Source organism: Phaenicophaeus curvirostris, chromosome 18 (assembly GCF_032191515.1).
Source record: "Phaenicophaeus curvirostris isolate KB17595 chromosome 18, BPBGC_Pcur_1.0, whole genome shotgun sequence".
In the NCBI taxonomy this organism is placed as follows: domain Eukaryota; kingdom Metazoa; phylum Chordata; class Aves; order Cuculiformes; family Cuculidae; genus Phaenicophaeus; species Phaenicophaeus curvirostris.
Window position 1 is genome coordinate 12,900,883 of NC_091409.1, and position 24,296 is coordinate 12,925,178.

A 24,296-nucleotide genomic window follows, 5' to 3' on the forward strand; every position below is an offset into this window, starting at 1 on the left:
GACTGCTTTGTCATCTAAGAAAGCTAAAGTTAGCTGGAAAGGGTAAAGTTTCATTTTCACCTGTGAGATTACAAAATGCAAGCACAATGAGTCAGAGTTCTTTTATTCTCCTGGAGAACCAGGAGCAGAGAGGGTGCAGAGGACTGCAATATACTTCTAAAAGAATTAATTAACAGCAAAGTACCGTAAAGGACTGGGGGAAGGGAAAACTTTGATTCATGTTCATCTTAAAATACATTTTCTTTAAATAATTTCCTTTGGGTAATTACACATATAGTACAGATAATGTTCTCATAGTTAATTTTCCCTTCTATAAAATGGTAAACATTTTATTTTCTTCCTCAATATCTTTAGAATCCAAGTTATTATGTGAAGAGAGGTGTCCTGGAGAACAGGATTCAATACAACAAATAATTCTTCAACCGTATTTACTGCCTCTTTAAAACATTAAAGCTGAAGGAAGGGAGCAGAAAGTCAAGGTCAAGTTCTATATAAATATCAGCTTGAATATGCAATTCCTGCTCCCAATACCTAGTGGTATTTCATTACCATGCCCCATGGACATGTACCATCAATAAACTGCAGTTTAAGTTTCTAAGCTTCTATTTTGTTCTTAGCTCCCATAGAGGAAAAATTTTAAGCGCTACCTATTTCTGACATGGATATTCTGAAAACCGTAGCCTTCCCTTTCTATTCCATGGGAATTCAATGCCAGTAGAAACTAAATCCACATCCCATCATACTTCTCCTACATTTTGTTGACCTGTCACAAGCTTTTTCCATGATGTCAAGTTGCTTGGTGTGTATTCCCAGCCAGAAGATGCTCTAACAGGTAGCAGCTGGCAGGCCCCCACTACGCTCATGACTGGTTGGGATAAGATTAAAGCGCCAACCTTGGGAAAAAAGCACCAGGAGCTGAGGGCAGCCCAGTGGTCCTAGAAGTTGGCCTTCATTAGGGCTTCCCCCCCTGTACAAACAGCAGGACAAAGTCATTACAATGCTGTCTTCCAGCTGTCAAATACATACAGCATTTAAAACAGAAGACTAAAGAGATCCTCTTAGGAAAAGGTCTAATAAAACACTTTTAATTGCCGAACTTTTTTTACTTCCCTTCCCTTAGCAGAGAGTTGTTGCAGTGAAGAGGAGAATTTTGAGAAGATTCCTAATGAAATCCATTAACCTTTTACATCCTTATAACAGGAACTGATCTATGTGTTTACTAGGTATTTGTTGCAAGCACACAAACTTTTTGTTACGCCATAATAAATTCCTAGTACATCAATAAACAACATTGATGGGCATTACAGGAAACACACTGGACACAAGAAGAATGAATGACCACTATATATGGCTTTCAAAGGGAAAGAAAAGAGTAAGAAAATTAATTGGAAGCCTGACGGTATAAAGAAAAAAGAGAAAGTTTGGAAAAAAACTCATTTTTTAACACTGCATTAAAGTAAATGCTGAGAACAATAACAAAAGAATAGGGTTGAAGTTAATTTTCAGAAGGCATGAATTCCCTCAAGTTGACTGATAAGTAACACTGTTTTCTCACCTCCTTTTTTGTTTAATGGGATTCAAATAATAAATTATTAAATTTAATTGCAGCAGCACTGGTTCCCCCTCCCAGCTTTTTATTTCAGTTGAAGCGAACAAACCACAGGATGTGATGCTGATTTTCAGTCAAACAAAAACTATAAAACAAGTGTATCTTGAAGCATGGTGTAGTAAACACATTTATAAATGAGCCATTATTAATGAATTTATAATTGAGATTTTTAGTCCACTACCTGCTGGCAGGTCAAGTCCAAAGCACAGTACAATTCCTCACAACCCTCCATGGTCACATTACGTAGGTGTTGTTTGCACAGCTCACTGCCCAACTATCCAAACTTTTGCTTGTATACCTACTTATATCAGTTCTTGGGTGATGTTGTACTGAAAAAGAATAAGCAGGACATTGCACAGGAACATTGACCAGCTCATGATTTTAAAGCAGCAGAGAAGAGGTCCCACCAGGGCACTCATACAGCCAAAACGAAGCACCCAGATTGCTGTCCAGCTCTTCTGGATGATGGGCTTCCCTAACCCAAAAGGAGACTAAGAAAAAAATATTGTTAATGTCAAAATAGAAACCTTCTGAAGAGTACTAATTGCCTCAGCAGAAGGTTGTCCGCAAAACCATGTATCAACTCTCTTGTAGATTTGACTTTAAAAAAATTGCCTGATCACATTCTCTTTTCTGCCACAGAACCTTCTGTTGTTCCGTGCCAAAGACAGATGGCACTTACTGAATGAGCAGCTATTCAATACTTCGTTTTATTCCTAGTGTTAGTTCCATGGCCCCATGCATTATTTACTGCACACTATGCAAACCGATCTCCACAGAAAGAATTATTAATTTCCTCTTGAATTTCTGTACAGCTATAGAATGTCTGCTCCTTCAGACACTCACAGACACACTCACCACCTCACCTCACAGCCATGCGTTCAACCCCTCCTTGAGGGCCCTTTATTCCACTCTTAGAGACTCTAAAATGGATTAAGGAAAGATGCCCATGTTAACTCTATGTTCCCCACCTGAAGCAGCAGGGATTTTTAGGGTCCAAGAGGATTCTGCGTCAGTCCCAGAACACAGACTAGTAGAACGGTTTGGGTTAGGAGGAACCTTAAAGATCATCCAGTTCTAACCTCCCTGCAATGGACAAGGACACCCCTCACTGTTACAGCTAGCTCAAAGCCTCATCCAACCTGGCCTCGAAAAATTCCAGGAATGGGGTAGCTACAACTTTTCCAGACGACACATTCCACTGCCTCACCACCCTCACTGGAAAAAACTTCTTAAGATCTCACCTAAATCTCCCCTCCTTCAGCTGAAAACTGTTCATCTCCTCCTGTCCCTGCACTGCAGCTTTCCTGAAGACCACTTTTAGCACTGGAAGCCGCTCTAAGGTCTTCCCAGAGCCTTCTCTTCTCTCTAGGCTAAACAAGCTCAACTATCTCAGTGGGAAACAGAGCAGCAACAATTTCAGCTGTAGATGTGGCTTCTAAAGCCCTTTTGGATGTTACACCCAGGACGTCACCTCAGCTCCCTGAGGCAAGGGCTGGTGCTCCGCTACCAAACTTAGCTTCAACAATTCACCCACCATCATTCAGGAATGCAGATGCAGCAAAAAATACCACGTTCTTAACACTTCTCTCTCCAGCTTGCACATCATGTACATTTTTAGCATCTACGTATCATACATGGCACTTCTAGCTGGGGGTTCCATGTGTGTGTTTTAAATACTGCCACCCTATCTGCCCCAGGGCTACATTAAGTTTGAGCACAGGCTGGGGACGGGGAGGAGACAGAGAGGGACATGATGCAATTGTGCAATCTTGACTTCACCATAATGCTGCCAGTATTTAAAAGATACGAAACAGATTTAATCAGATGAATTAAAAGCAGTTGAGAAGCATTAGTACACATTAATATCACTTATATGCTAAATACAGCATCCCCTTTTCCTTCCCAGTACACCTCCCTCCTCCTTTCTCTTTTCAACAGCATTACAAGTATGTTAGAAATTTAGAGAAAAAAGCCTGCAGTGTATTATTCGTTTCCTCACAGAATGCAATTCTTGTTTGCCCCCCTACAGAAGACAGCTGATTATTTTGTCCTGTCTAAATTAAAATGACTCAGGCAACAGAGTTTCCAACATTTCCTTCGGGATGCAATTCCACAACCTCATGGGTTTACAATAAGATTTCTCCTTATGCTCAAAGTAAATTATTCTCTTGTTTTAATCTCATTATATTACTCGTGGTGCACATTAAATAATTCTCCCTTCTTCCCCTTGCTTTCCTCAGAGGTAGCCTCCCTTTCTCAGCTCCATTTGCAGTTACAGGTCCAGAAGCCTAATGTATTTAGATATTGTAAATCTTTGCTTAAAAGTGGAGAAACCGCTGTCACTTGTAGGTGCTCTCAACATGTTAATTTGTCACTCAGGAATAAGTTGATGTTCAGGGCTGAGGGGAATATTCCAGACAGGAAAAAAACCCCAGACGTACACCTTTTAAACTAAATACACAGCAGGTGGCACATTCTGCTTTTAGTGTACTTGCTTCTTTTCAAATTCATATCCAGCTGCATGCAAGTACGCTGTCAATTGTCAGCCCTCTCAAAATCTCAGCATTAATCACTCCCAGATTCCTCCCTTGCACTCAAAATGAATTTTTATATAATTCAGTTACTCTGGACTTATATTGCAACAGTTCCCAAGGTTAGGGCTAAATTTGTCTGCAGTTCTTAACTCTGGTATTATTTCTTCGATTTGCAGTTCTTTAAAGTTTAGCCTCACTAAGGAAAACCTACAAATGAACAACTTGGAAGTTTCTTCTGAACTTTAATGGAAATTGTATCTGAAGTCTGATCCTGATGAGTAATCTTCCTGCCAACCCCTATACGAGGAGGAAGCATGTTACGGGTAAGTTATATACACGATAGAATCCACTCATTCTGTACTCTCTTCAGAAATTTTGACAGGAATTACACTTGGCAAGTAGAATACATTCCAAACTTGTATCACGTGCTGATAACCCTGCTGTCGCTTCCTGCGTGCCCCAGGTCCCAAGCATCAGCAAGTCACCATGAAGCCAGTATAATTCCCAGTGGTTAGTAAGTGACAGTATTTCTTTCAGTAAAAAAAAAAAAAAAAAAAAAAGACAGATTTATTTAAGCATTCTGTTAGCAATAGGAGCTCATCAGCACAGAGGTTTTGGGAAGGATGGGGAAAAAGAACACTTTTTTCTTTCTTGCCATGAGAACTATTTACATCAGTGCAGGGCATAGGTAGCACTGGAAGGAAAAGAAAGATGCTGAGTGACCTCCAACCACTAGGACTTTGTTCCAAAACATTACTACTTAGCCATTTTGAGAAATAATTTTGTATTTAATAACTAGAAATGAATCAAAGTGCAAGAGTAAGAGAGGTGGCCAATGCAGCTATACTACATGAGACATCTTTACGCTAAGCATCCGCAGAAGTGTTAATAAGCACATTATAGAACATTAAACAATTTGTCACATGGAAAAGCTTTATAGTAAGAGAGGCAAAGTTGAGAGGATGCTTTAAAACCATTATTTTTGCTTGGTAGGTTCATTTAAGGACAATTAATTATACTTTATTTTTGCAGGCTCTGGCCTTGGCAGTCTCCAGGGTTATCCTGGTGCCAACAGAGAGAGCGTGTTTGTTTATTCCCAAGCTTTCCGCTTCTCTGATTATTGCTACCACGTGCTGATATCTGTTAGTATATACACCATCTTCCATTTCTTAATCATAAAAAAATATTTACTGTTTGTCTAGCAGACTATTGCCAACAGATATAATTTATTCAGGAAGCTGGAGCAGTGTTTTGACCACCATTTTCACAGTAGATATTCCTTCTAAAAGTACATGTAAGAGTCTCTATACAAGATTTATTTTAACTTATTATTTAGTGTAGAGTGTTTATTAGGTTGTATAGATTATATGTTTTTTCCCCTCCTCCCCCCAGGTTCCTGCTAGAAAGTTTGAATGTCCAGAACAGCAAGGGAACAGTTTGGTTTAGAACAGCTGTTTTCCAACAAATCAATTTTCAGATTACATTTGTGGAAATGTTTCCACTGGTTCTAGATTCCATTAAGCCTCCCCCTACATTCCTCCTGAAATTAAATAGTGGGTCCAATTCAACTAGGCAGCATCCATACAGTCAGCAGCATCCCTGGCTATAACTATTTGCATGTGTTTGTATGCAGGAATAATATGAAATAGCTGTCAGGATTGCTGGCAAACAAAGCTGCCTCGCTGCCTCTTTACCTGCCTTTTGCAGGCAGGGCGCAAGCAAAGCACTGTTGGGTGTCTCCAGAGATCCATTTGCCCTAAAGGGAATGAGTCAGTGCTGGCAAGGAACAGGAGCAAGGAGAGCTGGAAGGCACCAATCTGAATGTCAGAATTATCAGAAGATAACATCCTGTTTAGTCAGAGCCAACACAGCAACATAAAGGTCTGCCCAAAAGCAACACAAGATTCAAACCAATTTTTGGTTTTTTTAAAGGGATAAACAAAAAGACAAGCAATTGGCTTTAGCTTGCTGATGGACATCATGATGACTTCTGGATATTTAATTTGGTTTAGCTGCTGTGCAGAATTGAGCATCACATCTGGGCTGCCTGGCTCAGGCTCTGAGTTGAGCCCAGTGATGCTCTGTGGTACCAGACATAGTCACTATCCTGATGATTCGCCCTAGCATGGACAGGTACAGATAGAGCATTTTTCAGAGGACAAATTATCAGTGTCTCTTCCATTTGCATACTTACTCTTTTTGATTATTGAAATAAGCAGTACGCAACTAGTGTGAACATAGGACCAGACCTCTAAAACACCAGTCTAGTTCAAGTAACAGAGAAAACTGCTCCTATCATAGTTCAGGCTCTTAAAATATTAGTACCTGACAATTTTAACACACAAATCTCATACACTTTTCTAAGCAAAGCTGGTATGGGCTACTAGTAAATTCAGAACACTCACATCAGTTTGGTTTCTGAAGAGATGTTCAGCCAGTTTGAGAAAACATCACTGTGAAATTAAGGAATCACAATGAAAACAAGGTTCTGCAGCCCAAACTTCAGATTAAGGACCAAAATTTGCAGCACTAAGCTATCTAGCAATAACTTTGTTTGACAGCTAACTTAGGAAGGAAGAAGACAGAGATGACAGCAGTGCCAGCCATCCTTCCAGTCTGCGAGCAGTCACTTTCTGATCCTTATTTTGTGTCTGCTTCCTCACTGTTTCCATCCTGTCAGGCTCCTCTTACCTTTCATGTTTCTTTTCATACTCACTTCTTTCCTCTCCCTACTGGTAACACCTCATCCTACTTGCCTTCCCATCACCTTCTCCATAACTAACCCCCAACCCGTGCACACCAGCATCTTGTCAGCTGCCATGCTGCTCCCGTTTATTCTGTTGTTTCTCTTATACAACTGCAAGATGAAAATGTTCTTCAGGGTACAAAAATGAGTCATTTGTGCCTCTGAAGCATGTAACACAGTTGGCTTTTCAGATGCTTCAAAGTTACTATACAATAAAGCAATCACATTGAGTTTAATAAACAATAAAGAGGAAAAAATTGGGGCTTTCTATTAAAGATGCTCACTTGGAGGGACGACTTTATACCATTACAAATTGACAATTGCCTGTCAAGTCCAGAGTGGGGAGGAAAGTAACAAGCTCTTCAGCTCAGCCAGCTTACAAACACATGCAAACTAAAGGCTAGAGAAAGCAATTCCCCGCTGCTAAAGCGGTAATGCAGACACGTACACCTGTTGCAAACAGATGGGGTTGCATGGAGAACGGTGAAGAATAGCTGGTGAACATTTATATTGGTGCTTTTCAGCTCATAGGAAAAAAGAAAGAATAAAATAGTAAAAATTCTTAACACTAACCCAGTGCAGTGGAGTGTGGAGTCATATATAAACAGGCTCTTGGCTTAGGTTTTCATTTGGCTGGTTTGGGGTTTTTTTTTGTTACTATGCCTCTTTCAGTCACAAATCTCTGACAATATATCAAAACATGAAATATTAGCCTGAGAAACAACCGATTGCTGTGGAAATACATTACATTTTCGTGTTTCCTCAAAAACTGTATCTATTAAAGCACTGAACCCATGCCTAGAAATGCAGAATAAGATTTGGGCTGCCAGGACTTGAATGTGTGCACACTGACAGAAGGTCCCTATTCTGGAGAAATAAACCATCAAGTGCAGCAGCTTCCCATCTCGCAGACAGAAGAGTTCTTCTGGTTATCCAGCAAATACTGCTGCAACTCCAGCAAGTGTATTTCTAAAATAAGAATGATCCATCTATATAGCAGTCAAATTGCCTCAATTCCCTTCTTCCTCCCCAACTTCATCTTCACACCTGACTTCTACAGGTCACAACCATACAACGAAGGGCGGTAACGGTATCATCATCTAAAATACACAAAACCACACGGCACCAATACCATTCTCAACTTCAAGCTTTTTCATTAAAAAAGAACCTGAATGCACACTGCACGCGATTGCTCTATTTGCCTATTTAGGCCCCTTTTCCCCTCCCTCAGCCACTGAATAAAGATTCACATGCACACAGCTTAAGGTCATTCCAGTAATAGCAACAAATTCAGAACTGTAGTCAAAAGCACAACATTTCCAGACTACCGTCCCCAGTACAGTGTGAAGCTCTACTTCTACAAAATGGTATTTCTCTTCAAATTCAAAGTGAGATCAATCCCCAACATAAAAATGGATAAGCCCTAGATTAAGTTGCAATATTCTTGATACTGTTTTTCTTCACATTACATAGAACAAGTAGTGAAACAGCCTTTGCTCAATGTACAGCTGAATTAGCAGCCAAGAGCTGCTTCGCAGCGATTCAATAGGAATGAAGTTGAAATTATGACAAGGATGTACATAAAAAAAATGTGATAAACACTGCTTCTACTGTTATGTCAGATCGAAAGACATTTCAGCTAACAAAACATGAGATATGGGATACTTTGAGCAGTTCCAGTACAAAGGAAATAGCACAGCTCAATAGAGGTTTGCATAACTGCAGGTTGCTCAGGCTGCAGCAGTGATCCGTGCCCACACAGCATCATCAGCTGTCAAACCCCACAGCTTTTCTGTGAGATGAACTCAAAAATATCAAGGAACAAGAGCCAGGTCCCATTCTCCCAAAATTCCCAAGCAGTTCAATAATTTTCTGACTACACAAGCTGCACCACTTCAAACTGCAACACAATTCACCAAGTCCACCTCAATTCCCAAGCCCGCAGTCCCACAGAGATCCAGTAGGAGAAAAGAAATCAAGCTCCTGGCTTGGATTGATGTACAAGAACTAGTTGAAAGAAAACACAACAGAAACAGGAGACCAGACACTAAACAGGTCCACTCTCCGTGGGGATTTTCGTCCTGTCTAGCTGGTCGTGTTCACAGGTGGATATGCTTGTGCTTCCCAGAATTACATTATCTTTAACTATGACATCAAATAACACTTAGTCTTCTCTATCTAAAGGTGATTCTTCTCTTAAACTGACTTATCAGCATTTTTTCCTGGAATGAGCAATACTCTGTCATACAGCTTGCAAAGTATCCAACTTCTCTAGACTGCAGCATGATAGAAGGCATGTATTTATTGGATATTAAAAACCAAGTGGGTCTGATTAAATGATGTATAGTCTGATTAAAACACAATAATTGTCTCCTCTACCATCAAGATATACGATTTTTAGAGCTTGCAATAATGAACACTAGAAACAATTGCTTGTTATGTAATTATGAGTATACAGAGATACAAGACCAGGTTGTAAGAAGCTAACGCTGATGCTATCTACCGCATTTACCTTCTCTGTGTGTCTACTTCACAGAATCACAGAATCACAGAATAACCAGGTTGGAAGAGACCCACCGGATCATCGAGTCCAACCATTAGGATATGTTCAGGATATGTAGGGCTGTTTTTTTCCTCTGAGTTTGCCAGGAAATAACAGGGTGGTGCAAAACAACTGGCATACAGAAGTACGAGGTAACACGGGGTGGCAATAGTTCAAAAATAGGGAAGGATTTAACCCAAAATGCAAGTACCACCTAAATGAAATTACATCCAAGCAGTGTTAGGCAGCACAAACAGGGAGAGCACCATCAGAAGAAAAATTAGATAACTAGAAAACACAAATAGTACCAGGAAAAAAGCAGCTTTTGCCCAAATATGCTGGTTTAAATGAGCCAAGTAATACTGCTCCGTAAAATGTTGAAGAAAAACCCATAAAAGCCAAGCATACCATATTCTTCAAGAATGACAACACAGAGCCAAGAAACATCAACCTCTGAGCTGTTCTTTGGGGAATTGGAGCTCTCTGGTACCCAGGCAATGGGACGCACAGGTGGTTTCTTGCATCACAGCAAGAAAATCAGACTACAGCTTGGGTCGGTTTATAACAGCAGGTGGCAATTATATGCTTCTGCTGTTAAAAATATTCTCAACGAAAGTCTTGTCTATGAATGTACCTACAAGCACATATTAGAAGCTTCATTGCATGTTTTATCTATGCACTACAAGACACTGAGGACACGGACTGAAGCAGTTTCCATCAAAAATTAAGAAATATCTCTCTCAAGGCCATATGCTTTATACAGCAATACACACGCACTCCTGCTGCTCGTCACCCAAACATCATAAGAGTTTTTATGAATGTTAACTAGGCTTCAGAATTTCTACAGCAAAACAGATAAGTATTACCGCTTTTATTGCTCATATGAGAGAGCAAACCCATATATATTTCAAACAGATTTTAGTAGGTGGATTTTAGATGAGATCTGCTATTTTATTTTTTATTAGGGCCATGTTAAGCCAGTCTCAAATTTGCAAGTTACCAAAATACTTAAGCTCTGGTGCTAATGTTGCACACGGTTCCGTATTCAGCACTTTCCATTCAAGCAAAAGAATAATGCCTGCCAATACACATTTGTTTACCTTCCAAATAAAACTACAATGAAAATTACCACAGGCATAAAACTACTATTGTGATAAATAATGAGCTTCGCCACCACCACCCCCCCATATATGAGAATCAGGGATACACTGTTCCTTCTATTCTGACTGTGATTCAAAAGAGGGATTGTCAGTGCCATGCTAAACAGATCATTTTATTTCCCTTTCTTCTCTCCACTTAACTGGATTTTATATGCAAAAGTAATTGTTCCTATAAGGAACAATCCTTGTCCATATCTTTCGAGGTTCAAAGCCTCAGACCTACATCTTCACCACAATTTGGGTTTCCATGGTAACAGATGATGGTGCCTTCAAAAAAAATAATATTATAATGTTGTACAGTAAGTGTCCCAGGTCATTCCATAATATTAATGAAAACTAGAGCACACAGCCTGCACACAGAGCATAACAGGCTAAAAAAAAAAACAAAACCACAATTAAACAAGAAAAGCAGAGCTGAGTGACTTTACAGAAGGTTGCGTAGTAAAAAAAGGACTCTGCATTTGTAAAAGGATTAGCACAGAGATTCAGAGATGCCTTTGTACACACAGTGACCTTTCACTGCCACTGTTAAAATAGGCAGTTGCACAACATCACCTCTTTTTCATATTAATTGTTTATTTATTAGAAAACAAATCAAGGCAGCCAGGAATGAAAAATAAAGTTGAATTGTAGCGCTAACAGCTCCCCAGAGGGAGTGAAAACTGATTATCGAGTTAAATGGCTGCATTGTTAACAACTGCCACACAGAGCAGCTTGCTCAGAAGGATCCATTTTTCATTGCCAGTTTACTGATGGTAAAATCTGTGATCAGATGAACTGCTAGCAAGCCTTCTCCCCAAAATTTCTTGCAGTTTGCACCCTTGCTCCCCTTTCCATCTTCTCTGGACAAGCCACGTGTAATGAACTATCGGTTGCCATAACTTTATGATGTGGCAGCAGCCTTTGAAAACAAAGAGCTACAGGTCCAAACATTCACTAGCTCTGCCATAGTGAAAACAAGGAGCAGGATAAGGGAAAAAAAATTAAAAACAAACACTGACATCAGAAGGAAAACAAGCGTCAGAGTACCCTGCTGTTCAGGTGCACAGTCCCAGCGTAAACCCACTGTCCTACTTTTCCCTAAATGCTTTTTCACAGCTGCAAATGAGTTCAATCTCCCCTTTCTCCCCTCTGTTGTGCTGAAAATGCACACAAAACCAGACTGTAGCAAAGTGCACAGCAACTGCAAGAATACTGCACATATTTGATGGGAGAAAAACTGCACACGTGCTTTAAGGAAAAAAAAAACCTCCCCGTAAGCAAAGTTTCTCAATTCCTGAAAACCTGGAAGAATCAGCAATTACTAGAACTACCTGGTGTTATTTCTGTCTCTTCTACAGGAAGGTAGAGGAATTAAATTAGTAGCTGACCCTAAAGCTAATCAGAAACCTGGAACCTCAAAAGCATACCTTCAGTTATAAATATATAGACTGCAGGCAACTGAAAGTAATTGCTGGGGAGAGGAATCATAAATAGAGCAATACAGAAACGACAAAGAAATAAGCGCTAACAGGCTACTTCAATACAAAACTAGATATTCGAGGAAGAAGCCATCAGCGTTCTGCTATCACTTTGTAGTATTTCTAGTTTTATATATCGTGGATAATATGAAGCACCAGCAGTAGCTGTGCAAATAAAGTAAGAATTGACTATTATTTTTTCTTGACTTGGGGTTTACCTACTTCTTTGCCTATCATATAAGAAAATAAATCAAAAATCCAGTCAACTTCTTGCACAGTGATTTTTTTGGGGATGTTTAACAAAAGGCTGCTGAATAAACGCATTAGGCTTTGAAAAATAATTCAATCAGAAAGAGACAGGAGGTATTTGCATCCTAATAGTTGTGGAGAGAGCACCACCCGATGGAAGATGTGGAAATGCACCGGTGGCATTAACTGGAGTCTCCAAACTTCACTGATATTTTAGAGACAAAGTGCATCTGAAAAGCTTTGCTTTTTACCATCAAATTATCATACAGACAGAGTGCAGACCACTGCACTTCAGGCCAGAGATACAGTCTAAGTTTTTAACTTCATGAAGTTAATAAAACGTTTATTAAAATAAGCTCCTCTTTTTTTGAATGGTAAGAAGTGCACTATGATAGGAGGTTGAAGGTAACACTAATGATCAGGAAACCTCACGGTCACTATCCCCCTTGAACTGATGATTAAAACAAAATGTGTCATGTTTTCTTAAAATAAAGAAAACATCAGGCTAATCCCTAAAACTTGTAGTGTTTAGCTTATATAGCTTATATTATATTGCTATTTCTCGCAAATACAAAGTGTTTCCTGCCCCCTTAAAAGTTTGTCGTTTCCACAGAAAGCTCTTTTTTCCAAGCATCTGGCTAAATGATTCATCAAAAGCCGCGGATCTTGTCTCAATTGACATGACAAGTGTCGAGAACACAAAAACACAGTTGGAAGAGAGAGAAAAAGAGAAAATATAGCTCCACATATTGCTTACTCAATGAAGAAGCTATTTAACTAGGTTAGATTTCCCAGCCTTTCTAATAAATCTGGGAATCTGTGCAGTTGCCTAGCAATGTAAACAAGATCCTATGGTGGCATCAAGCCATGTGAGATTGATATCAATGTCTACTTCACTGAGCAGAGCAGGGCTCTCCGGGGCCTGGGCACCCCAAACTTTCCTTGGAGCCCCACCTGCACCGAGAGGATCAGTTCCTCAGCTTCTGCTACACCACACAGTAGTTCTGTCCTAAAGCAGCAAGGCAAAGTCATTCAAGCTTTTGGTCTAAAATAAGAAAAATTTTGCACGATTTAGAGATAAACTAAAAACTTGGGCATGGTGGAGGTATAAAATCAAGTCACAGGCACTGAGATTTATCCCTATGCTAAACGATGTTGCACAGGGAACTTTTACCTGTCCTAAATATACAGATAGGGGAAAAAATATTTTAAAAACCCCTTAGAAATCTAAATAAATGAAGTTAGGCAAGAAGAAAGTTACACGTGCTTTTTTTTTTTTTTAATACAAATATAAAACACTGTGCAAAAATTCATGTCATACTACAAGAGCCAAAAGAAAAACAGGACCACACGTATCTTTGATTTACCTACAAAACAGCACAAGAGGAGGAAAACCAACTCCATAAGCACCTGTCATCTTCAAGTAATTCAAACTATGACTAAAGGAACTTGTAGGAGGAAGAAAATAACTGGCTACTATTAACGTACACATGCCAGGGAGCAAAGTATTTCTTAACGGAGAAAGGGACAACTGGGAAGGAGTCAGTCCGAGTAGCTGAGTCCCCCCGAGAAAGTTACTTGGGCTGAGATAGGCAAGGGGGTGGAAAAAACTGCCCCCAAACTTCTGAGAGCAACCCCAACCCCGGCTGGAGGAGCAAGGCAGCGGCTCCCTCCGAGCTGCGCATCCTTCAGGAGCCAACTCCTGCCTCGGATAGACTGTTTACTACAAAAAGGGGGCTCCGAGTGTCGCGAATCCGAGAATAAAGCGACGCGTTCAGGGAAGCGAGCATCCCAAGTCCGAATCCCGTTATCCCCGGCGAGGATGCTCTGCGGAGCCTCCCCAGCCCCGCGCGGGTACCGAGCTGCTGCCGGGGCTCCCGTTTCGAAGCGGGGTGCGGAGGCTGCCGACTTTTAACCAGGCTGAGCCTTCCCAGAGCCCCCGGAGCCGTTCCCGTGCCTGCCCGCTCCGGCACCGGCACCGGGATCTCCCGGCGCTGCTCGAGGGATGCGGGGCGAGGAGTTGTCGCCGCCACTCACCTGGGAAGAGCTGTCCCTCCGCTTTCGGCAAGAGCTGCAGGAGAAAGACGATCGCGGCGGCGGCGCTCATCCTTCCCCGGGGTTCACCTGCCGTGCCCGGAGCCGCCGTGCCGCCGCCTCGGGGCGAGCATCCCCCGCACCGGGCGCGGCCCCGCAGCCGCCGCGCTGCCTCCGAGGAGCCGGCGGGAGGCGAGGGGCACCCACCCCGGCCCCCCTTCCCCTCCCACGGCTTCCTCACTGGCTGGGCTGTGGGCTGGGTTTAGGATTTTTTTTTTTTTTTTTTTTTTAATCCCTATTCCACACACCAGCCACAAAAATAAAACCCTCCTATCGGTGGAGGCTGGAGTGCAGCATCTCGCCAGCAAAGCGAGGTTTGCCTGCTCCTGCCCCGTTTCCAGCGGGGATGGAGAGTAAATGCAGGGCGTTGCGTTAAGGGGAGGGGTGGGATCGGGGCTGGGGGGACGGGAAGGGAGGATGCGACCCTTGGCTACAGCCAGGCGGGTGAAACAGCAGCTTTACGAGGGTCCTTTGTTCCGGAGGCTGTTTCAGGGGGGGTTTGCAGCTGAAAATAGTCATTTTCATGATTATTCCCTTGACTTTCGAGGGAGTTAACCGCTAAGCGCCTCATCACATCGCGTCCCGCTGCATCCCCAGAGACGCGAGCATCGTAGAAGGGTTTGGGAGGGAAAGGACCTTAAAGAACAGCACCCCAAAAATTGCTTCCCTTTGCAAGAGAAGTTGAAGGAAAGAAGAGGAATAAAAAGCACGACATAGGAGACGTGTCGGTCTCAACCACCTGAGCTCGGATACGCGCAGGAGAGTGATGCCGCGGGGAGAAAGCTCTTGTTTAGGGGATTATTTGAGGCGGTCCCCGAGGGGGGCGCTGCTGCACCGGCCGTGGGGTGGGGGGCTCAGCATCCCCGGGCTCCCCCCCTTCTCCAGAGCTCTCATAGAATCATAGAATAACCCGGTTGGAAAAGACCCACCGGATCATCGAGTCCAACTATTCCTATCAAACACTCAACCACCCTCCCCTTACTCGGTGCTTTTCTTCTTATTTCGGTTTATTCCCAACCCGAGCTACACTATGAGCGTCAGCCGGTGTTTAAAAGTAACGTGCATTCCCCTCATGAGGCTCAACAAGTGCAAGGTCCTACAGTTGGGTCGTGGGAATCTGGGATTTTGTTATAGGGTGGGGGGTGATGCGATGAAGAGCTGCCCTGCAGAGGAGGACGTGGGGGGCTGGTTGATGAGGTCAGCATGAGCTGGCAATGTGCTCTCGCAACCCAGAAACCAACCGTGGCCTGGGCTGCATCAGAAGAAGTGTGGCCAGCAGGGCAAGGGAGGGGATTCTGCCGCTCTGTTCCTCTCTTGTGAGGCTCAACCTGGAGCCCTGTGTCCGGGTCTGGAAACCTCAACATAAGGAGATGGAGCTATTGGAATAGGTCCAGAGGAGGCTACAAAGATGATCAGAGGGCTGGAGCACCTCCCATACGAGGACAGGCTGAGAGATTTGGGATTGTTTAGCCTGGAGAAGAGGAGGCTCCAAGGAGAGCTTATAGTGACCTTCCAGTACCTGAAGGGGCTACAAGAAAGCTGGGGAGGGACTGTTTACAAAGGCTTTTGTGATAGGACTAGGGGCAATGGGTATAAACTGAAGAGGGACAGATTTAAACTAGTCATAAGGAGGAATTTCTTCACTATGAGAGTGGTGAGGCCCTGGCACAGGTTGCCCAGGGAAGTTGTGGCTGCCTCATCCCTGGAGGTGTTCAGAGCCAGGTTGAATGGGCCTTGGGCAGCCTGAGCTAGTGGAACATATGTCCCTGCCCATGGCAGGGGGGTCAGAACTGGATGGGCTTTAAGATCCCTTCCAACCCAAACTATTCTATGATTCTATGAAAAGTATTAGTTTGCATTTCACATGAAATAATGGGATTGAAGAGACTTCAAGGTTTCCAACCCATGCAACATGATCCTTCCTTCAGGTGTCAGCATCACTTCAAAAATTATGGCATGCCACTACCTATTGTTGAGTGAAAAGACGATCAAACAACTGTACAATTAGAGATAAAGGGAAAGCAGAGAACAGAACAACAAGGAGAAGGAAAGCATCACTAAGTCTGCTAGGTAGCAGAAAGGATCCAGGCAGCACAGTAGTCAGACTGCTGGAATAATTCTGTATCAACACAAATTGCTTGGACAATAACAACACAAAGCCTTAAAAGAGAGAGATGGTGCTGGCGAGCAGCGAAGAAAACAATAACAAAAGAACAAGGTGTAAAAAACCCAACTCTAAATCAAGTGATTACCAGTTGTTTCTGTAAAAACTAAATAAAAGGGAAGGAACAGAAGCAATCCAATTTGCGTTCAGAATAACAAAAATATGATAAACTGATCTGCTAAGGTCCAAGGAGCTTAACGAGTGGAAAGCCAAGACTTTCTTCCAAGGAAAGGTGTCAACCTAAGAAAAACCTCTGCATCATAAGCAAGGTGAAGAAGGGTAGAAGAGAAGACCTTTATCTCTAACAAGGTAAAACAGAAACAGGTTAGGAATAAACAGTCCCCAATAACCTGGATAAAGGGCTGATCAGAAGAGACAACTATGTCTTAGACACCAAATAGTGTAAACCTAAACTTTAGGCTGAACCAAATCGGGTTTATAAATCTTTATAAGGGATTATCTGAACTCAAAAGCACTTTCTTGTGAGAAAGGTAAACACATAAGATAATATGCAGGATGACTGCAGTGAGGACAGGATAAACTAAAAGTAGGCAGATACTAACAGAAAAAAAATAACTCAATCCTGAAGTGAATATTGCAGTTAATGACACTGAGCTGGTAATAGTCTAACTACTGAACAACAAGCACAGTGTTGACTCTGGAGCCACTTATCTTCCTATAGTGTACAAGAAGAAACTTAAGGAATAAAGTTGTAGAGCTAAACGAAAAAATAGTTTAAAATACAACATGTGTATTCAAATGGAAAGAAAGCTGAAGATCTAACCTTTGACAAGAACAATGACCCTGCAACACAAGTATTTTTTTAAATGAAAAATATGATCAGGTCACATCTGTCAATGTTTTAGCAGAATATCCAATTGAAGATCACGTAGAAAAACAGGCAACATGAAAAAAAATCAGCAAGGAGCTGTCCTAAAAACAGGAAGTCAAGACTGGGCTGCAAGCAGAGGTTAGAGGAGCACTAGGTTAACAGTCAAGTATTTTGAGAGTTATTAAAGTTTATTTTTTACATTGCTATCACTGGTTTGTTTCTGACAGACCATACTGTTGACAAAGTCTATAGATATTGGTAACACAAGAGGAATGAAGTAGCCTTCTAGACAACAACTTTCAAGACTGAAGATATAGTGGTGAGATGGAATTCAGATATTAAAAAAAAAAAGAAAAAAAAGAAAAAACCCAAACAAGTTATGTCACTGGAGAAAGGCCGTGAGAAAACATGAAAACATGCTGCAGATCATGCATATATTGCATCAACAGTATAACTCATTTACAGCCAAGGGAACCCCTGAAATTCCAGCAGGGCCGTGATGTTGGTTCAGGGATGAGCCATCAAGACAGACAGAGACAAGCTGTGCTCCAAAACCCTGACACTAATCAAGAAATAAAAGCATTTAGTCATGTGTGTTGTGATCCGTGGCCTTTGAGCTAGCACAAAGAACAAAAATCTGTAAAAAATGGTCTTGTTTTATTTCTGTCTTTCTGGGCTAATACAACCTATGCAACATTTTATAGAACTGATGAAAGAATAGTCCTAATTCCATCCTACTCTAGAACATTGCAGCTTATTTCGCTCTTACTAATAACTCAAGCGAGGTCTCAAGTGGTTTGCAAAAGAAAATGTTAACATAAGTTCTGCAGTTTTCTTGAGCCGGTCGCTTGAGGCTTCTTGACTCCACAAAACTGTTCTTTCACTGTGCTAGAGGAGAGAAAATATAATCCTTAGTTTTATTCACTCACAAATGATGCAGATTGCCCCTCAAAAAAAAAGCACTGAAGAACTGGATGCACCATCACATATGACTCTAAATTTATTTAACTAAGAAAACCTGTAATAAAAAAAAAAAAAATCAGCTGAAAGACTTGAGTCAATAGGGATGTTTCTGAAGTATTCAATAAGTTAGCCTGTAAATATCGAAGCCTGCTACCAGGCTAGAGTAGAAACGTGGAGGAGCTCATCCAGTCCCCTGTAGTGTGCACAACATCTCACGTGCTTCCAGAAGAAAACCAGCTCACAGATGGTCTCCAGACTGCCTCTACCTGCCATAGATAACATGATTCCTCCTCCTAAAAGTTGGAGTAATACTCCACAACCCACATGCTCCTTTTAAGGATAGGAAAAAATCTTTTATCAGTTCTATGTGCTTCTTTGGGGACAGAAAATAAACGGGGGACAAAAACACAATGCCACTCAATGATCTGGGTATAGGTAGATTCCTAGAAATCATAGGATGGTTTGAGTTAGAAGTGAATTTAAAGCCCATCCAGTTTCAACCCCCCTGCCATGGGCAGGGATACCTCCCACTGGATCAGGTTGCTCGTAACCTTATCCAGTCTGGTCTTTAACAACGCCAGGCATCCATGACTTCTCTGGGCAGCCTGTTCCAGTGCCACGCATAGAGATTCTCATCTTTGAGGTTCTTTACACATCGAGGTCAGTCTGATCAATATGATAAACTTTTCTCTCCCCTAAAGCCAGCAGCATGTATACACTTACAAACACACAATCTGCAGCTTTCATTACAGAAAGCTGTTATGCCGTACTTTCCCGAGAAATCAGTCACCAGGATTTGTGGGTGGGATTTGTAGGTACAGTTCAAAGGGCTAATTAAAGTTTCTACTTCTTTGGATCGTGAACTGTAAATTTGGGTCAAGAACACAATCTATTAAGAGTTTTTGTTGTCACAGGTAGACAGAGGGGGCTTAAAGAAACAAAATGTAATACTTGGTGCTGTTCTGTTCTCATTTGCAGCTTCACCCATCCATCTCTTTAATTTTAATTATTATTATTAAAAATAAAGCTTTGACTCCAGCATTGGCTTCAGTTCTCTATATGGGCTCATCCATACCTACACATGTACACACACACACTCCACGCCTAAAGCTGCACATCGCCTTAAATACTGAGGAGTTAATAGGCTGACTAAGGTAATTTCAGGGAGAAGACCTCTGCCCAGTTGCCTATACCCTTTTAGTGTCTGTTTTTCACTCCCACCAAGTTATCAGCACCTTTGCAGACAACTCTGTGTGCAAATACAGATACCGGCTGCTTTTTCTAATCTGGTTACACGAGGAAGCCATTAATTGATGTCAGGCACATCAGCATTACTCTTAAGCATTATCCTCATTAGTAAGTTTCTTCCTTTCTGAAGATAAAAAACTATCAGCCATCAATTATTCAGAAATACAAGTTCACCTTTTTACACTAACGCAGCCACACTTCCCAGAAAATGCCAAAAAGGCCTGGGTCTGGCAGTTTATCTCAACAATGTTGTAGCATGGAAAAGCAATACATTAATACCATAGGCAGACACAAGCAAGTAGAAAGGTACAGCAAGGTGGCAACATTGGAAGTGTTTGAAAACGTCAAACAGCCCAGCAGTTCTTCTCCATTAGCAGTCAATTTTGAACTTAAATGCTCCATCTTCCTGTGTAGAAGGGTAAGGGTCAGAGTACTCGGGTGAGAATCTTTCTGAAACCACACAATTTTTCATGGCTGTAGCTCAATTTATAGATAAAACTTAAATGAAATTGCAGACACAGCTATAATGCGTGATATTTAGTTTGCCTGTCCACACTGTGCTTCTTTTTAAAGGCTGAACAGCAATAAAGGCAGCACCCGGCTCCTCAAGCTGACCTGGGGTGGATGAAAACATGTGCTGGGAGAGGGGATATTCCCTTTGGAAAACACCAGAATGTGCTCAGTGGAGAAAACTCCTTGTGTGCAGGTGGAAGTGACAGGGACAATAAAAAAGAGACCCAGTTAAAAGGGAATCCAGAGAGCTCAGAAGCACAGACAGGGAGGCAGCAAAAAACAGCAGGAGCAGATACACAGCCAGGTCTCAGAAGGAATAAAGAAGGGCTTTTCCTAAGCACCTGGAATAAGTGGTGCAGCATTTGTAGGAAGCCACTCTGGAGATTGCTGAAGGACGAGGCTGACCCTGAAGCAACGCAGCAGGCAGAAGGAGAATCGCTTATCCAAACCTTTATTTTTATTCAACATTTTCCAGATCAGTTTGAGTTCTCACTATTTTAGAAAGCTTGCAATGCTAACAGTGCTAGCTGTAGCTTATTTCCAAGGTAAAGAACAAAGATGAGGCATGTTAGCGTCATTAATACTGTCTAACTCAGTTGTACCTTGAGCACATTTCTCTGCATGGATTATTTTCCACATTTTTAGCTGTTTCAAGAGCACTGAACAGGTATAGCTCAAGTTTTACCTGGATTTCATTGCTTCTATGTACTGTGATGCATTGCAAGTTCTCTTCCTTGACACTGTTCACTTTTCCCATTGAAAGCCTCTATGGAAATTATGCTCAATATAAAATTTCCTTGACTTAATGCTGTGGGAAAATGGGGATCTGGATCACATACAAATTATCAGCAGGTGCTTACATATGTTCTGCACAAATTTCCAGAGGATGCTGCCATTAAATGGAGAGCAGGTGCCTTTTCATTAATCACAAGAAACAGGAACAACTCCTCCAGGTATTGGACATAAATTTGTTGCTACCTGCCTCAGACAACTCACAGATTTTGTTTACAATAGCCGACCTCAAAAACATCTAAGTGATATCATTGTAGATTTTAGTCTACTGGGATTCAGAAACAGCTATCCAACCTGTGAAGAAGGTGTTCCAAGTACTTGCACTCCAATTAAAGACTAATCCAACCACAGTTTCTGGAGTGAACAGCGGCACGAGCTCTGCTTTAACAAATGTTTCTAAGAATTTGTGGTCCAGGCCCTTCAGGGTCACATTCAGGAAACAAATCACAGTTTCAAATGCAACTTCCAGACTTCAGAAGATTTCGCTTGTCTCTAGGTGTGATGTTGGAGCACGCTTACTGCTGTAAGAGGAGGAAGAGACAGAACAAGAGCAACTGCATTAGCACACCTGAATGAAAGCCTTTCCTCCCCATACACACACACTCTATAGAATTTATCCTTTATCATTAATCTTTTCCTTTGAGGAAAGCAGAAACTCAACCTAGACCTTGTACTTCAGCTTCACATCTAAACATGGGAAGGAGTCATCCCTCTACCAAGAGTGCTCTGCTTGTAAATAAGGGAAAGAATAAGCCAAATCCTTTGCTGTTGGAAACCATAAATACCCAATTTCAAAGAGAGGTCAGCAGAAACAAAAGCATTTCCAAGTATTTGGACCCTCTTCTAGAATTAACATGATTTTGTTTTTCTTAGTCCTGTTCCTCTACCTTAATTTCTTTTTGTTCCTCTCATTTCAATACACTTTCTTCAGCTTTCTTTCATTTTCACTTTATCTCTGAAGTAATTCAGTAAAAATAAGGGAATACACTCTACTTACCATCTTATAGTTCACTGTTAGCAGTGCTCATGCCAGTTCAAGCAACTGGATTAAGAGCCTTGTTGCCTCATACTAACTGGAGATTGGAGGAAAACAAGTACTCACGGAGGATGATTTTCGTCTCAGAGCAAAGTGGTTTGTCCCATGGAAGAACCTCTTCCTCTCTCCAGCAACTACACATTGAACCTCAGGAGTTTCAGTCTCCTAACAACATTCAAGTTGGGCATAGCGAGAAGGGTTAGGTTGAACCAAGCCACAGTATCCATTATACCTGATGGCACATCTGTCCTGGAAATGGAAACCTCTCTGGAACAGAGACCCTGTGTATACAATGCCTTGAGCACCGGGAACATCAGAAATGACTATAACAAATATTATTAATAAATTAAAGCAAGGCTTGTCAGAAGGTGAGAGGACAGCATAACCAACACCCTTTCCCATGTCCCCATTTTAGTGGGTGGTCACTTCAGCAGTTCTAAAGCACACCCTGCTCCACCAATGAAGCCAAACAGCTCCTCCGTACAAGCCAAGTAACCGATTTTTAAGAACCTTATTATGCATTTTTGCAGCCAGAGCTTACTAAAAAATGAGAGGCTCAAGCAGAAATATGAAACATGATCATAAGAATACTTGACTTAATGCAACATACTAAATTCTAATCTGTTTAGCTTGTGACTACTGAAGTGATTATTAATATTCAGCATATATGTATATCTTCCATTTATCTTGATATAAATTCTCCTTCTGTAGTATCTTTTCCCTCCTTATCTCCCCTTAATTTCTTGGGGCAGAAAGAAGAATAAGCAACTATAACAAGGGTAACTCTAGCTAGCATATCTGAAAGTCTTTTTCCTCTAGAACATCAAACTCAGTATGACAAGACAGACAGTTCTTTCCTTGTCTCATTGTCTTCCCTCCAAGAAATTACAGAATTCAAATTTGAAAAAGTTAAGATTCCACAAGGCATACTTCACAAATTCTCAACTCCAATGAAAATAACGAAGGAAAAAAAATACATCAGTAAAGGCCATTTATGTTATCAGTGAAGAACGGAGGTCAGTGAAGAGTGCTCTCAACAGCTCCAACTTGTCAAATTTACAAAAACACAGTTTATTAGAACTGAAAAGCAAGAAAGCTTCAGTACTTCATGGATGTGAACCTACAGCAGGTTTTTCACTTCCATTTTGCAGATAAAAGCAGCATATCTCTCACTACATGAATGTGCCCTAGAACTGATCAATATAAAAAGTTCTCTAGGATTAGAAATAGAACTGAAGCATTAGTGAAAAGTAGAAATTATTTTAAAAGTAAACCAATTACATTAAAATTCATGCTGATCTGCATTATCCCACAGTTAACCATGAATTGTTTACTTATTCTCGTGAGTTGTGACTGAGGGATTTAAGCCTATTTGAGCCTTTCCTTCTGCACAGCACGCTGAGCACCACCCCAGCAATGTGCCATTAATTGTGACTGAAGAGTCACATACACTATGCAGTCATTCAGGAGAGCAAAGTAGCTCAAAGAAAGCTACACAGCAAACTTGCAGATTCTAGAGCACCCATTTTTAATGCATTGCTCCTGAAGCTTCTTTAATAAAATCTACAAAGATATTTATAAACTAACATACTGATAGAAAATATTTTTGTTATGAATTTACAATAGCACCACGGCTAACTTGGGCAAGTATTGGTAAAATAGATTGCTATAAATAAATACCTGTAGGGATGGTGACTCAACCACCTCCCTGGGCAGCCTCTGTCAGTGCCTGATGACCCTTTCGATGAAATTTTTTTTCCCAATCTTCAATCCAAACCTCCCCTGGCGCAGCTTGAGGCCATTCCTTCTCGTCTTATCACCTGTCACTTGGGAGACGAGACCAGCACCCACCTGTCTACAACCGCCTTTCAGGCAGCTGTGGGCAGTGATAAGGTCTCCCCTCAGCCTCCTCTTCTCCAGGCTAAACAACCTCAGTTCCCTCAGCTGCTCCTTGTAAGATGCTGAAGTCACCACCATCATCACATACAAGATATCCTACAGCAAGGATTTGCCTTTCTGTTCCAGTCTGTAGTTGCTATTCAAATCATGTAGGTATTGTAACTGCATCTTTTTAAAAGAAAGCTAGTTAGATATAACTGGACAAAGTCAAGAAGCATTCCTTCCCATGGCCTGGCATCAGCTATCACATCCAGCTCAGTAAAAGATTGCTATATTTTCAGGCTGGACTACATAAAATTGCTGAGAGCGTTGCCCATTTCTGATAAGTGTCACGTGACTAAATTTAGCTTTGTAGCTTCCTGAGTAGTCAAATAAAGCATCTTTGCCTTGGTAAGTGCTTGTAAAGCAATCAAGAACTGACAAGATAACCAAATGTTTCACTAATAATAATT

General features: G+C 41.4%; 1 protein-coding gene across 8 annotated transcripts in view; it reads right to left on the reverse strand.

Moving 5' to 3' along the window:
* The window catches only part of PTPRT (protein tyrosine phosphatase receptor type T), a 451,009-nt gene extending 436,448 nt beyond the window's left edge, over nt 1-14,561 (reverse strand). For all 8 annotated transcript variants that reach the window (XM_069871726.1, XM_069871724.1, XM_069871722.1 and 5 more), the window contains exon 1: nt 14,341-14,561. In XM_069871726.1, the coding sequence (XP_069727827.1) occupies nt 14,341-14,410 (70 nt within the window). In that variant the 5' untranslated portion in view covers nt 14,411-14,561. The remainder of the gene's footprint in view (nt 1-14,340) is intronic.
* Nucleotides 14,562-24,296: the final 9,735 nt, after the last annotated feature.